At 40.4% G+C, this 14,828-nt stretch overlaps 1 protein-coding gene across 1 annotated transcript; it reads left to right on the top strand.

Annotated features, from left to right (window-relative positions):
* Nucleotides 1-50: 50 nt before the first annotated feature.
* On the top strand, nucleotides 51-7,437 carry PTP4A1 (protein tyrosine phosphatase 4A1). The gene is made up of 5 exons (XM_062626118.1): nucleotides 51-292; nucleotides 1,780-1,872; nucleotides 2,254-2,384; nucleotides 4,678-4,752; nucleotides 5,996-7,437. Exons 1-5 carry the CDS (start codon nucleotides 188-190, stop codon nucleotides 6,111-6,113), a joined length of 522 nt encoding a protein of 173 aa, XP_062482102.1. The 5' UTR covers nucleotides 51-187; the 3' UTR covers nucleotides 6,114-7,437.
* The last annotated feature ends 7,391 nt before the right edge of the window (nucleotides 7,438-14,828 follow it).

Here is a 14,828-nt window from a genome sequence, read left to right as displayed (position 1 = left end):
TGAAGAGTTGCTGCTTCTTGTTAGGAGGTTCATTTCATTTCCCATTGCTCCCAACTTCATACGTCCAAGCACTGAGAATTTCACGTGGAGTATAGTGAAGTAGACTTCCGTTTCTCTACATCACTTCTGTATTAGAATTTTTTTTTGAATCCTTTCATAATCTTGTTGCATGTTTATCTAAATCAATATGGCCCGAATGAACCGCCCAGCTCCTGTGGAAATCACCTACAAGAACATGAGATTCCTAATCACACACAATCCAACCAATGCAACCTTAAACAAATTTATAGAGGTAAGGCCAGAACAAAGTTCTTATTGGTGTATTTTTTTTAACATCTGAACAGCATGCTGTATTGATAGTTTCCTCCTTTACTAGTTGATAACAGATGTGGAAGCCATATGAAGAGGTATGACGCTATTTGTGTACTGACCTTTTTCAAATACCAGTGCCATGATCCAAAGACCTACAGATAAATCTATTCACCAAAACATACTTCTGAAAGTGAAGCAAAGAAATAATTATACCATATAGTATGTTGTACATTGGTTAGGCCTGAAAACAGGAATTATCTGGCAGAGTTATGTGTTGAATGATACAGAAGTAAGCTAGTGATAAGAATTCAGTTTTAGATTAACTTAGACTAGTGTAACATTTCTCCTATTGCGTAGTGATTAAAAAGAGAATAATTAACTATACATTATGGATCAGAAGCTTAGGAACAAATAACAGGATGGCAATATGCTTTCATAACTCTAGTATAGTTTAAGAGAATCCTCTGAGAGTCATAGTGAAGTTTGTGGTGGTAGGCTTGCTCTGCATCCTGAGCTGCTGAAGCTCCTGTAAGTATTTCGGCACCTGCTGCAATTATTTACTGACTAAAGCTGGGTTGCTTGGCATATGTTGCTAGTATCCGAGTAGATCATCCGAACCTTGAATCTAGCATGTTGGAGCTATAAACTGCATAGTTAAAGTGAATGCATGTATTCTAACAACAGGTTCCTCCAAAGTTACCTCCTGGTAAGGTCTGAGCTTGTAATGCAGTCTCTTGTCCAGTGTGGGATAATTTACAAGAAACGGAGTGAGATAACATTTGCTTGCCTTTATACTCTCATTACTAAGTCAAAGATGCTTAGGCTACATTTCAGTCATTTCAGTGACAGCTACAGTGACAATGATGGGTTGCTGCAAGGAGAATGAAGAGTGATCACCTTTTTTTTTTTACTATTGAGGGTAATAGCAAAATGTAAAGCAAAATTTTGTTATTCTTTAGTTATGGTAACTCAGGAACTGGAACAATGTATTGTCCTGTGCTCTTAACAGTAGGAGGTTTTATAAGCCTGTTCTAAATAGAAGGAGAGAAAGGGAAGATCTAATCCTCATATCAGAATGCTTTTAGTGAAGTATGTAGCTTTGCAAACCGGAAACATCCTGTTACTTTAAAAGGAATTATCTTTTTGGAGATAGACTACTTATTTCATCAGTATTTATCTGGGTATGACTTTAAAAGAAGAAAGTCTGATTGAATGTAACAAACCTTAATCTTCAGATCTGTTTGCAGCAACAAGTTAAAGATCTCTGGCATTAGCACACAGGTTTTTAGTTATTTCAGCTGTCTGTATTCCTCACAGGGTGGCCTTAATGTCTCTGAGTTTACTTACTGAATATTTTCAAGTGGTGTTAAGCTAACCAACAAAAAATTCAGTCAGAAGTGAAGTCAGTTTACTCTTAAAGCAGGGTTATTATTTTTTTTTTTTTTTTTTTAATTTATAATTCCCTAGGAACTTAAGAAATACGGTGTTACCACAGTGGTAAGAGTGTGTGAAGCTACTTACGACACTGCTCCGGTGGAAAAAGAAGGCATTCAGGTTTTGGTAAGTAGTGTAGGAGCAGAGTTTAAAACCAACGCACTCCCTCACCCCACCTCAAAAAGTAATTTCTGTTGACACCACGTTATTAGCTCTACAACTGTATTCCAGCAGCTGATGGAGGCAAAAGCGGTACAGACATTTTCTCTTGTCAGGAAAAAATAGCCAGGCTTGAGCAAAATAATTTGCTCAACGAAAATTGATTGAAAGGACTGTATTCTTAATATTGCTATTGCTATAGTTATACTACTAGAAAATGTAAGCTCGAGTGGTTCCCTTAGCTGTCAGCTCTTTTTTCCATTGTTCCCCACACACTGCGTATGCACACAGCATACAGCATAAACAGTTCTATGCTTACGTATTTATATATGTCATCCTGTATTCTAGGATTGGCCTTTTGATGACGGTGCTCCACCATCTAACCAGATTGTCGATGATTGGCTAAACCTCCTTAAAGTTAAATTTCGTGAAGAACCTGGTTGTTGTATTGCTGTACACTGTGTTGCTGGTCTTGGAAGGTGGGTAAAGTTTTAAAGAACTGTTGAATTGCCATGCCTGGTCAGACTTGTTAAGGTCAAGTACAAAAGTTTACTTGAGGCGAATGTAAAATAGTCACATACCACGTACTGGAATGACGTCACAGTTAAAAGTCATTCAGATGGCAAGGAAATGGTTACAAGTACATATTAGACTTAAAGGATTTTAATTAATAGATGATGCTGTTATCACAGTTCTTTCACAAAAACTACTGGGTGAAGTAAACAAGTATAGTCTTGCACCAAGCGTATTGATGAGTGTCCCATTGATATTATATCTTGCTAAGTTGTCTCCATTCTAATGGATGTGGTTTTTACTAAGTTTTCTCTCCATCCCCATTTCAGCAGTATTATCGGCCTCCTTGTACTGAGGGTGTTGTAACCACTAGCCATAAAAAAGAGGGGTGTTCTGGCACATCATGACAAACTTTCATCTACTACCTGTTTGGGGGATGAAAAGTGTTTTCCAAAGTCCCAAAGCTTTGTTTCAATTTCAGCCTCAGTTGTGAGAACATAATGGTTTTGCTGCTATTGTTCTAGACTACCTGGAACTAGATGTGTTCAAAAACCAGTAGCCATATTCTAGCCATGGATTTCAGCATATCCAGTATAAAATGTAGGTTTCTGGTCTTGCTGTCCATAAGCCTGGCTTGTCCATTGTTTCTGTTATGGCTTCACATTAACAAATTTGACTGTAGTGGTGAATGCTACCAAAAGAAGTCCCTTCAGCTCCTTAAAATGGTATCTGCTGGGCTTGCCTCAAAATTAGGCAGTTAATTGGTGCCAGATCCTAGCTTTTTATCATGTTGGATTTTTGTTTGTGGGTTGTTTTGTTTTGCTTCATTTTGGGGTTTTTGGTTTGGTTTTGGCTTTTTGGTTGTTTTTGTTGTTGTTGGGTTTTGGTTTTGTTTTTTTTTTAATCCCTGAACATATAGAATGATAGAGTAGTTAGGGTTGGAAAGGACCTTAAGATCATCAAGTTCCACCCCCCCTGCCATGGGCAGGGACACCTCACACTAAACCATATCAACCAAGGCCTTGTCCAACCTGGTCTTGAGCACTGCCAGGGATGGAGCGTTCACAACCTCCCTGGGCAACCTATTCCAGTGCCTCACCACCCTAACAGGAAAGAATCCAATCTAAACTTCCCCTGTTCAAGTTTGAACCTGTTACCCCTTGTCCTATAGGCTTGCTATGAGGTGCACAAATGTATTGTTAGCCTGTGGAATGAGGGTTTGTCTTGAGGTTTTTGTTTGGTTGGTTGGTTGATTTATTTTTTTTTTTTAAAGCCATAAACTGCTATTGTATTTGAGTTTGATTCGTGTCAAGCTTTCCTGACTGAAAACTGTGTTCTGTCAGAAGAATAATACTGTGGCAAAAAAGGAAATCCTTGGGGGTGTGCAGCACCCTGTGGGTTGCATCTGTTCCTGAAACTTGTAACTAGTTCTAGGGCTTGTTAGTCCTTGTTGCTATGGGGTCCTCACTGCTTCTAAGGACACTTGTTTATGGGAATAGAAGCCCATGTGCAACTCTTGCTCACTATCAATTGGATTTGAAACAAATGGGCAAATATTACTTGCATTTTATTCCTGCTGTTCTCTCCTATACCTAAAGTCAGATGAACAAAGCTCAGGTTAATTTAAATCCCATTTTTATATGAGGATGGGTAGCTCAAACAGATGGTATAATGGCTAAGAAGTCACTGAATCAGGAGGACTGTGTGGATGAAGCCCTCTACAGGCAGGTAGGATCAGCCTCAGTCTTGCCCTCGTTCTCATGGGGGAACCTTATAGCAGCCTTCCAGTATCTGGAGGGGGCCTACAGGAATGCCAGAGAGGTACTCTTTATCAGAGACTGTAGCAACAGGACAAGGGGTAATGGGTTTAAATTTCAGCAGAAGTTCAGGTTAGATATAAGGAAGAAGTTCTTTACTGTGAGGATGCTGAGGCACTGGAAAAGGTTGCCAAAGAAGTAGAAAATGCTCTATACCTGACAGCATTCAAGGCCAGGTTGGTCAGAGCTTTGGGTGACGTGGTCTAGTGTGAAGCGTCGCTGCCCATGGCAGGGGGTTTGGAAACAGATGATCGTAAGGTCCTTTCAACCCCTAACCATTCTATGAAAAATGGCTTCTGCCTGTCTTTTTTTGCTTCCTCATGGGAGAAATACCAGATACACAGGACAGAAAAGAGAACTGGGGGAAGTTAACTCTTTTCTAAATATGTATTGGCAAATGCTAAACTGATGTTGGGTTTGGTTTTGTTTTTTGTTTAACCAGAGCTCCAGTCTTAGTTGCGCTTGCACTGATAGAATGTGGAATGAAGTATGAAGATGCAGTGCAATTCATAAGACAGTAAGTATGAAGCTAATATCTAGCTGTTTCCAAAGTTTAACATATTGATGTATCCTTGGACACTAAAGCAAAGCAAATTCTGAATACTGTTCTTGTCTTACACTCTTAAAATGTTCAGACGTACTAAATATTTTAACACACATGCTGCATACAGGCAGCGTTGTAGGACTTTGCTTGTGTGGTGGTTTTTTTTCTTGTTCCTGTGGAAACCAGAATTGGGAAGTAATCATTTGAGCAAGATATTTTTTCTTTATTTTTTTTTTTTAAATCTAAATAAAACCTTTAACAACTAACCTTCAGTTAGATCTGCAGGGTTATCTTTGTGCATATGAGAATCAGAATACCTTTGAAATTTAGGTTCTGTCTAATAGCTAGAGCCAGCAGTCATTCGTGTTTGTGGATCCTTTCTTCTGTATTACATCAAAGTGTGCTGAACAGTTCTTCCTAGTGTGGTGGTGTTTTTTTTTTTTTGGGGGGGGGGGGTGGCAGGGGGGTTTCTGCTATTCTACTGCATAAAAAGATTTCCTTGGGTTTTTTTAATAAATGTATGTATGTTGGATGAGAACAGTTGTAGTCTCGGTGCCTGAATTTTGCATATATTTAATTAAGAAGCTGCAGATCATATAAACCGTACCAAAATACTTCTTGCATAATTGCCAAGCCTTTAAAGAATTAAATTTAGTATGTATGTCTTAGTAGGCTGGTGTATATAAAGTGAGAAATAAGCCTGGTACATATTCCAAATGCTCAACAAATATGTACCCTTTTTTCACATAATTTTGGTTTGCAGAAACCAAGAAAGCTCAATTTCTGTTAAGCTTTTATTATGGGGAATTACAGTGTTTATAATATATACTTTAATACTGCAGTAATCTCCATAATTATTTGAAGAGATTGCATAACTTCAGCTTCAAGACCACCATATCATGTCTGCTTTCTAGCTTCCTTTTGAAGTTCCTTCTAAGGATATTAATATAAGATCATTGGCTTGTGTATATCAGGTTAACACACTGTCTAAAATGCTGTGTACTCCTTTTAGCATGCAGTTCAGTGAGGCATTTGTGAAAGGAAGCTACCACCCTCTTTCCTGGCACTTCTAATTATCCGTATTTTGGTTACAGTCTTGACTTAATGGTGGGTTTTTTTTTAAGGGACCTAAAAATATTTTTCTCTGGTTGGTGATATTATTTCACTGGGCAGTAGGTTAATGTTCTGTTTAAAATATTTTTTTCCCCTCCTCTAGGAAGCGGCGTGGAGCTTTTAACAGCAAGCAACTTCTGTACTTGGAGAAATACCGCCCCAAGATGCGTCTGCGCTTTAAAGACTCCAATGGTCACCGAAATAATTGTTGTATTCAGTAAAGCTCAACAGCCTACAGTACTTCTTTGGGAATAAAGGATGGAAACTAGAATTAAGCAGACTGCATGCCAAAGACATCAGTCTGATACTTTTTTTTTAGTAGCAAAGGAAGCTTCCTTAGGAGTATTTAATAGGCTAAAGGCTTAGTAGAAATGCAACTTCTATATTTAGATAAATACCCATCTGTTTGGAGACCCAGTAAATGTTTTTGCTGTACCCTGTTTCTGAGCTGTCTCCTTGTTCATTAACTCCAGGTTCAAATAACCTTTAATCATGCCATTGAGTCTTTACCACATAGTTTCAACTACTAAAAATTGGGGTACTAAAAGAAATCAATTTGTAGAGAGATTAGGTGCCAAAATACCCAGCATATCAGCTACATGTTTTTCCTTATAAATGAGCATAGTTCTGATGATGTGAGAACTACCAGCTTACCTGGACCCTTACCTTTTTTTTGTTTTTCTACAGTCATTTCAATATTTAAGAATATGGCCTCTAAGGTAGTCTTGCCTGCTCACTGTATGTTTTGTCTCCCACAATCGCACGAGAATTACCAGGATTTGCACAGTCTTGTCTTTTTAATACTATGAATTACAGTGACTTTTTACCCCAGCATCTGTACTTTTCTGTTACCTGAACCTCTCCATCTTACAAATCATTACTCTCTGGTTACTCATGTAGAAAATCTTTTAAATTGTACAGAAGCACACAAGTCTTTAATGTCTCCAGACAAAAAGCCTTACAGTAAAATTAATGTTGGCACTTCATGTGCAACCGAACAGAGGGCCTGAAAATGTTGGGAGGGGCTATTTAATATTTCTAGTAAAATGTTGCCTTTGTCTTGTGCAGGAAGTATAGAATATGCCCTTTACTTTAGTAAATATTTTTTTAAAACGTAGAAATGCTTTGTTATTGTAGCTAAAAATTCTTAATCAGAAAATTTCTGAAAAATCTTGTAGTTTCTTTTACTGTACCTATTGGAAGTTGTTTACCAACTATTGCTTTGTTGAAAGTGTGATTTTTTTTTTTTTTTCTTTTGTTTTTTCTCCTTGAGTTTCTGCTATGAATTGGGCAGACCTCTGTAATATTTTGTATGCCTTTCAAGCTGCGTAACTTAATATTTGGATACTTGATAATTTGTTTTATTATGTAATTGATAAAATGGTGATGTGTATTAATGTTAGTTCAACCATATATTTATACTGTCTTGGGAATGTGTGGTTAATAGTTCTGTGGGAGAAATAATTTTGCCAGTGTTCACCAGCTTGTAAAACCTAGTGCGAGAGCTTAAACATCTAAATAAATACTGAAATGCACTTAAAAAGTCTGTTGAAACACTCATGGCTTTCACTTTTTTGTGTGCTTTGTCTGCAATCTTGTGTCTAAATTCAGAATTATCCAGGCATCTCTTTTCTTTTAAATTTGGCCCTCAATGTCCCCTTTGCTGTAATGTTTGCTGATTGTTTTACTCATAAATAAATGTGGACAAAAATTAATACTAGAAAGTACAGTATTTCTTTATATAGCTTATTTTTTATATTCCCCACTACTAAAATAGTTGCTTACAGTTCTTGAAACTGTCTTTGCAGTAAATGCAGAAGCATACACACATCTGTAAAGCTTGGAGAACAATTTTATTAGTAGCCTTAGAAGGTAATTACAAAATAGTATGATACAATGCTTCATTGTCAAGACTGAAGCTATATCCAGACAGGAGATAGCCTAAGAATTATGTGAGCTAAGAGCTGTGTTTGAGTTTACAATGGTGACCAAACTTCCTGATGAGAACTGGAAGATGTTCTTAGTAACCAGCTGAGGTGGTGATCATAAGCTCAGCCCAGAATTAACCTATGCTTAAAATTAACCTATGGTTAAATATATGTTGTCTTTTAAAGCAGTGAGGTGGGATACTATGTGCAACATTGGCCTCAATGAGATTTGATGAAAGGTACAGTCTCATTATACTTTGAAATTCTGTATGATTTTAAATGCCTGAAATGGAATATAATTTAGCTTAGTCCACAAAGCAGCAAAACTTTTAAATCGGCTCTCCTTTGGAAGTCAAACTTGCTTTAAAGGATATTTTTATAAAGGAATACAGCTTTTGGTTGAGAAAATAAGGCCTTTTCTTTTGGAATGCTGGCCAAAGTCATCAATGTTTCTGTTGTCAAAATGGACTAGGCTTTAGCAAAGACATAACCTACAAAAATTCTGTAACTCAGAAGTACAGCAGGCTGATGTAAATACTGGTTTAACATGGATATTAATCTGTGTTAAGTTAAAAATATCCACTTGGCCACTCATGCAAGTAGGAGGAATCTGTAAACTGCCAGTAAAATACCTGATTTTTTTTTTTTTCTATTTAAATATATCAGTGCAATTTCTGTACATACATCAGATTTTGTTGCATTCTCCACAGGATTTACACTGGGAAGGAGGGCTGCATTTAGGTTAAAAACTAACATGGCAGTGCATGTGAACATGGTCCTTTGAACTCTTCAAATCTGAGAGTGGACTTGACTTTATTTCAGTAGATTGAGATTTCTAAAGAGGAAACACTTTTGCATACTGTCTCTGTTTAAAGCAAAGATGAAGTCAACTTCTGAACTATTCCCACACTTAGACGTGAATCTCAAAAAGAAAATACTTCTTCCTCTTTTGTCTAACAGCTGGTAGGTTTTAGGGACTACTTTTAACACGAAGATGAAGTAGCAGATGAAAATACATAAAATAAATAAAAATCTATGTAATTTATATCAATTCACAAATAAAAGGGAAGAAGTTCTTAATGGATTTATTGGATCTTCAGGGTAAAGCCTGGCATAGAAGACATGCTCTAATGTTATGTCTAATTTTAGATGCTTAGAATGGCTATATGACTGTTTTGTCCTTTTTTCAAGAGTTATGTTGTGGCAGTACTTAATTACATTGTAGCACATTCTTGTACTCTACTAGGCTATGTTTTGTGCTGTGGACCTAATGACTTGGGTGGGCATAGTTTGTAGATGGTGGTAGTATTACAGGATTCCTTAGCATGTAATGGAAGATAAATATTTATGGGAAACAGGAGAGGAATAGCATGATCTTCCAAATACTGCAGCAGAAAACATAGGTTTCCCATACTGTTCTGTAATATAGTCTCTAATGCTGGGAAAAGATAGTAAAGCAAGATATTCTGTTACTGGATATTGAAAAGGATATTGAAAAATGTGATTTTCTTGAATCTGATTCTCAAGTTCTGAGCTGTCAGTTTCAACTGAAGTCAGTAAATACTGTACTTACATATGAAATTATGTAGTATTGTGTATTTCTGAACAGTCCTGAAACATTTTCGACTGTGTACTCAGAACTAGTTAATGCTTGTAGTTGTTAATCTCCCTGGTCTTCAGTTTTCTGAGCATAAAAAAAAAACATTCCAGTCACAGAATCATAGAATAGTTAGGGTTGGAAAGGACTGTAAGATCATCTAGTTCCAACCCCACTGCCATGGGCAGGGATGCCTCAGTTTTGGAGATAAGCAGTAATTTCTGAACTAATCAGATGCATCTGTATAATTGCAGCAGAAACAGGAAAATGTGTAATTCTGTATTGAGTGTAAAACCTAGATTAAACTTAAGATCTTGTTTGGCCATAAGAGTGGTAATAAAGCACTGCTCATTCATGTGAGCATTGTTCCTCCCTACAAGTGAGATGGGGGTGGGAGGAAAGCTGTGTAATTAGATTTCAGTATTTGAGAAGGTCAGACTTAGGTTTCATAGGTGACATTACCTGTATCATTTTTAAGCTTTTGAGTATTTGAGTGTGTACTATTAACAGTTTTTTCATTGTTATTTTAAGTATGTGCAACGTTAAGTTAAATAGTAACTGAGAGATAGTATTCAACATTTTGGGTTTGTTGGGATTTTGCTGTATCATGAAGTATTTTCAGGAAGTATGGGCAAAGTTGTCAAACTGGAGATCATAGTTAATCTACTTGGAACAATGTGTTTGGGTTTTGTTTGGTTTTTTTTTGTTGTTGTTGGGTTTTGTTTGTTGTTTTTTTTTTTACACATTTGTCTAATCCCACTGTAATAAAATGAATAGTTATACTTCTAGTTGAATTCACATTTTAAAATCTGGCTGAAAATTGGTGGGTTTTTTATTGGTTTGGACTCATCTAACAAATAGAGACTTACACATGAGTAGAGGCTTCCCTTACACTTAGTGAAAGGGATTTTGCACTTCTCAGGCAATTAATCATGTGCTGAGAGGTATCTAAAATAGGCTAGAAGAAGAGCTCTCCAAAAGTAAGACCATAGTCTGTTAAGAGAACATGGGACAGCAAATTCAGTTTGTTATGTTGGGATCTACAAGTAGATTAAATCAATCTCGCTTTACTTGTTTGAGTGCAATAGTACAAAGTATCAGGTAAAGTATTGTGTATTTCTGTCAATGTACTTGAGAAATTACCTGCCCTTAATCATAGAATCATAGAATCGTTAGGGTTGGAAAGGACCTTAAGATCATCTAGTTCCAACCACCCTGCCATAGGCAGGGACACCTTATGCTAAATCATATCACAAAAGGCCTCGTCCAACCTGGTCTTGAACACTGCCAGGGATGGAGCATTCACAACCTCCCTGGGCAACCCATTCCAGTGCCTCACCACCATAACAGGAAAGAATTTCCGCCTTATATCCAATCTAAACTTCCCCTGTTTAAGTTTTAACCCATTACCCCTTGTCCTATCACTACAGTCTCTAATGAAGAGTCCCTCTCCAGCATCCTTATAGGCCCCCTTCAGATACTGGAAGGCTGCTAGGAGGTCTCCACTCAGCCTTCTCTTCTCCAGGCTGAACAGCCCCAACTTCCTCAGCCTGTCTTTGTACAGGAGGTGCTCCAGTCCCCTGATCATGCTCGTGGCCCTCCTCTGGACTTGTTCCAACAGTTCCATGTCCTTTTTATGTTGAGGACACCAGAACTGCACATAATACTCCAGGTGAGGTCTCACGACAGCAGAGTAAAGGGGTAGGATCACCTCCTTTGACCTGCTGGTCATGCTCCTTTTGATGCAGCCCAGGATACGGTTGGCTTTCTGGGCTGCAAGTGCACACTGCTGGCTCATGTTCATTTTCTCATCAACCAACACCCCCAAGTTCTCCGCAGGGCTGCTTTGAACCTCTTCTCTGCCCAACCTGTAGCTGTGCCTGGGATTGCTCCAACCCAGGTGTAATAAGCATTGACAATTATAACCTGATTTGATTTTGACTGATTTAGATTCCTGCGACAAATAATTAGAGTGAGCCCTATTAGGCACTACTTTTCCTCTTGATAATCGCCTGCATGAATGCAGCTAATTTTGACATATACTGTTCTAATGCGTTCTGTCCTCAATGCATTGATATTTATCTCAATTATGACACAAGTTACTTATGGGTAGAAAACATCTTTGTAAGTTAATAGCGGTTAAACGGTGGTCTGACCAGAAACGATACGGACAGTGCCAGAATATCGAGTTGCCTGCTTCAGTTTCTGATTCAAATGAGAACTCTTTCAAAGCACAGCTGAAGAAAACCAAATAGCAGAGTGTTTAGATACATGGGAATGCCCAGTATAGAAATACTCAAACAATAGAAAACAGGTAACCTGTGTCAGTATAACAAAACTGACTGGGGGGGAAGCTGCTTCCCGCAGTCTGAGGGGGATGAAGAAAGACTACAGGGCCTTGGGGCGGATGGTGAAAGAGTCTGGGGCTCAAGTGATCTTCTCCTCACTCCTTCCATCTTCCACTGATGATGTGGGAAGGAATGGGAAGATTCAGTTCATAAACGATTGGCTTCGAGACTGGTGCTACAGGCAGGGCTTTGGATTCTTTGATAACAGCTGGTTTTATAGGGCACCAGTCTGGACAATGACAAGTGGGAAAGGTTTATCTCACAGAGGCAAAAGGATGCTGGGGCACGAATTAGCAGGGCTCATTTGGAGAGCTTTAAACTAGATTCGAATGGGGATGGAGTTGTTGCTGGCCTTGCCCCAGTGGGGCAGCGCTCCAGAATTAATGAAGACTGGGAGGCCTCCTATAATCCTAGGGTGAAATCGGTGTGCTCAGCTCGCTCCCTGGAATGTCTGTACACCAATGCGCGCAGCATGGGAAATAAGCAGGAGGAGTTGGAAACCTGTGTTAAGTCAGGAGACTATGATCTGGTGGCAATTACAGAGACGTGGTGGGACAGCTCACATGACTGGAATATAGTCATGGAGGGCTATGTCCTTTTCAGGAAAGACAGGCCAGCCAGGAAGGGTGGTGGGGTTGCTCTTTATGTGCGGGAGGAACTACAATGCACTGAGTTCTGTCTGGGGACAGATGATGAGCGAGTTGAGAGTCTGTGGGTGAGAATTAAGGGGCAGGCTGGCAGGGGGGATACTGTTGTGGGTGTCTGTTACAGACCACCAGATCAGGGTGAGGAAGTTGACGAGGCCTTCTACAGGCAGCGGAGGGCGGCCTCACAGTCACAGGCCGTGGTCGTCGTGGGGGATTTTAACTTCCCTGATGTTTGCTGGAAGGACCACTCAGCAACCCAGCCACAGTCCAGGAGGTTCCTCCAGCGACCACGAGATGGTGGAGTTCAGGATCTTGTGTGGTAGGACTAGTAGAATACCAAGTAGAATTGCAACCCTGGACTTTAGCAGGGCACACTTTGGCCTTTTCAAGCAATTGCTGGGGAAAATCCCATGGGCAAGGCTGTTTGAAGGTAAAGGGGCCCAAGATAGTTGGTTGACATTCAAAGATTGCTTTTTCCGAGCTCAAGATCGGAGCATCCCGACACGTAGGAAGTCAAGGAAGAGGGCCAAGAGACCTGTGTGGCTAAATAGGGAATTGCTGGGTATGCTCAAGTGGAAGAGGAGAGTTTACAGGTCATGGAAGGAGGGGCTGGCCACTTGGGAGGAATATAAGGCTGCTGCTAGAGGATGTAGGAAGACAGCTAGGAGGACTAAGGCATCCTTAGAATTAAACCTGGCGAGAAGGGTCAAGGACAGCAAAAAGAGCTTTTTCAAATACATGGCAGATAAAACTAACACCAGAGGCAATGTAGGCCCACTGATGAACGGGATGGGTGCCCTGGTGACAGAAGATACAGAGATGGCAGAGTTACTGAATGCCTTCTTTGTCTCTGTCTACTCTGCTGCAGGCAGTCCTGAAGAGCCCTGTACCCCGGAGACCTTAGATGAAGTCAGGTCGACGGAGCGACTTGCCTTAGTCGATGAGGAATGGGTTAGAGATCAGTTGATCAATCTGGACATCCATAAATCCATGGGTCCAGATGGGATGCACCTGCGGGTGCTGAGGGAACTGGCGGAAGTCATTGCTAGACCACTCGCCATCATCTTTACCAACTCTTGGGAAACGGGAGAGGTGCCTGAGGACTGGAGGAAAGCAAATGTCACTCCAGTCTTCAAAAAGGGCAAGAAGGAGGACCCGGGTAACTATAGACCAATCAACCTTACCTCCATCCCTGGGAAAGTGATGGAACACCTTATCCTTGGTGCCATCTTAAGGCATATCAAGGATAAGAGGGTTATGAGGGGCAGTCAACATGGCTTCACCAAGGGGAAATCATGTTTGACCAATCTCTTAGCCTTTTATGAGGAAATAACACGGTGGATGGATGATGGCAGAGCGGTGGATGTGGTCTACCTTGACTTCAGCAAAGCATTTGACACAGTCTCCCACAGCATCCTCACAGCTAAATTGAGGAAGTGTGGACTGGATGATCAGGTAGTGAGGTGGACTGTGAACTGGCGGAAGGAGAGAAGCCAGAGAGTTGTAGTCTATGGGGCGGAGTCTAGTTGGAGGCCTGTAACTAGTGGAGTGCCTCAAGGGTCAGTACTGGGACCAGTATTATTTAATATATTCATCAATGATTTAGATGAGGGAATTGAGTGTACTCTCAGCAAGTTTGCTGATGACACTAAGCTGGGAGGAGTGGCTGACACGCCAGATGGCTGTGCTGCCATCCAGCGAGACCTGGACAGGCTGGAGAGTTGGGCAGGGAATAACTGGATGAAATATAACAAGGGGAAGTGTAGAGTCCTGCATCTGGGCAGGAACAACCCCAGGTTCCAGTATAGGTTGGGGAACGACCTGTTAGAGAGCAGTGTAGGGGAGAGGGACCTGGGGGTCCTAGTGGACAACAGGATGACCATGAGCCAACACTGTGCCCTTGTGGCCAAGAAGGCCAATGGCATCCTGGGGTGTATTAGAAGGGGGGTGGTTAGTAGGTCTAGAGAGGTCCTCCTTCCCCTCTACTCTGCCCTGGTGAGACCCCATCTGGAATATTGTGTCCAGTTCTGGGCCCTTCAGTTCAAGAAGGACAGGGACCTGCTGGAGAGAGTCCAGCACAGGGCAACTAAGATGATTAAGGGAGTGGAGCATCTCCCTTATGAGGAAAGACTGAGGGAGCTGGGTCTCTATAGTTTGGAGAAGAGGAGACTGAAGGGTGACCTTATTAGTGTATGTAAATATATAAAGGGGGAGTGTCATGAGGATGGAGCCAGGTTCTACTCAGTGGCAAACAATGATAGGACAAGGGGTAATGGGTACAAACTGGAACACAAGAGGTTCCACTTAAACTTGAGAAGCAACTTCTTCTCAGTGAGGGTGACGGAACACTGGAACAGGCTGCCCAGGGAGGTTGTGGAGTCTCCTTCCCTGGAGACATTCAAAACCCTCCTGGACA

Source organism: Pezoporus occidentalis, unplaced genomic scaffold, assembly GCF_034315485.1.
Source record: "Pezoporus occidentalis ecotype Australia unplaced genomic scaffold, CSIRO_AGI_Poc_V1 ctg29, whole genome shotgun sequence".
NCBI lineage: Eukaryota > Metazoa > Chordata > Aves > Psittaciformes > Psittacidae > Pezoporus > Pezoporus occidentalis.
The sequence above is the reverse complement of the archived record's forward strand: the minus strand, read 5'-3'. Positions and strand labels throughout refer to the sequence as shown.

Coding starts and splice junctions, on each gene's coding strand:
- PTP4A1 (XM_062626118.1), top strand. CDS start 188: ATGGCCCGAATGAACCGCCCAGCTCCTGTGGAAATCACCTACAAGAAC. Junction 293..1,779: donor CCTTAAACAAATTTATAGAG/GTAAGGCCAGAA, acceptor ATAATTCCCTAG/GAACTTAAGAAATACGGTGT. Junction 4,753..5,995: donor GCAGTGCAATTCATAAGACA/GTAAGTATGAAG, acceptor CCCCTCCTCTAG/GAAGCGGCGTGGAGCTTTTA.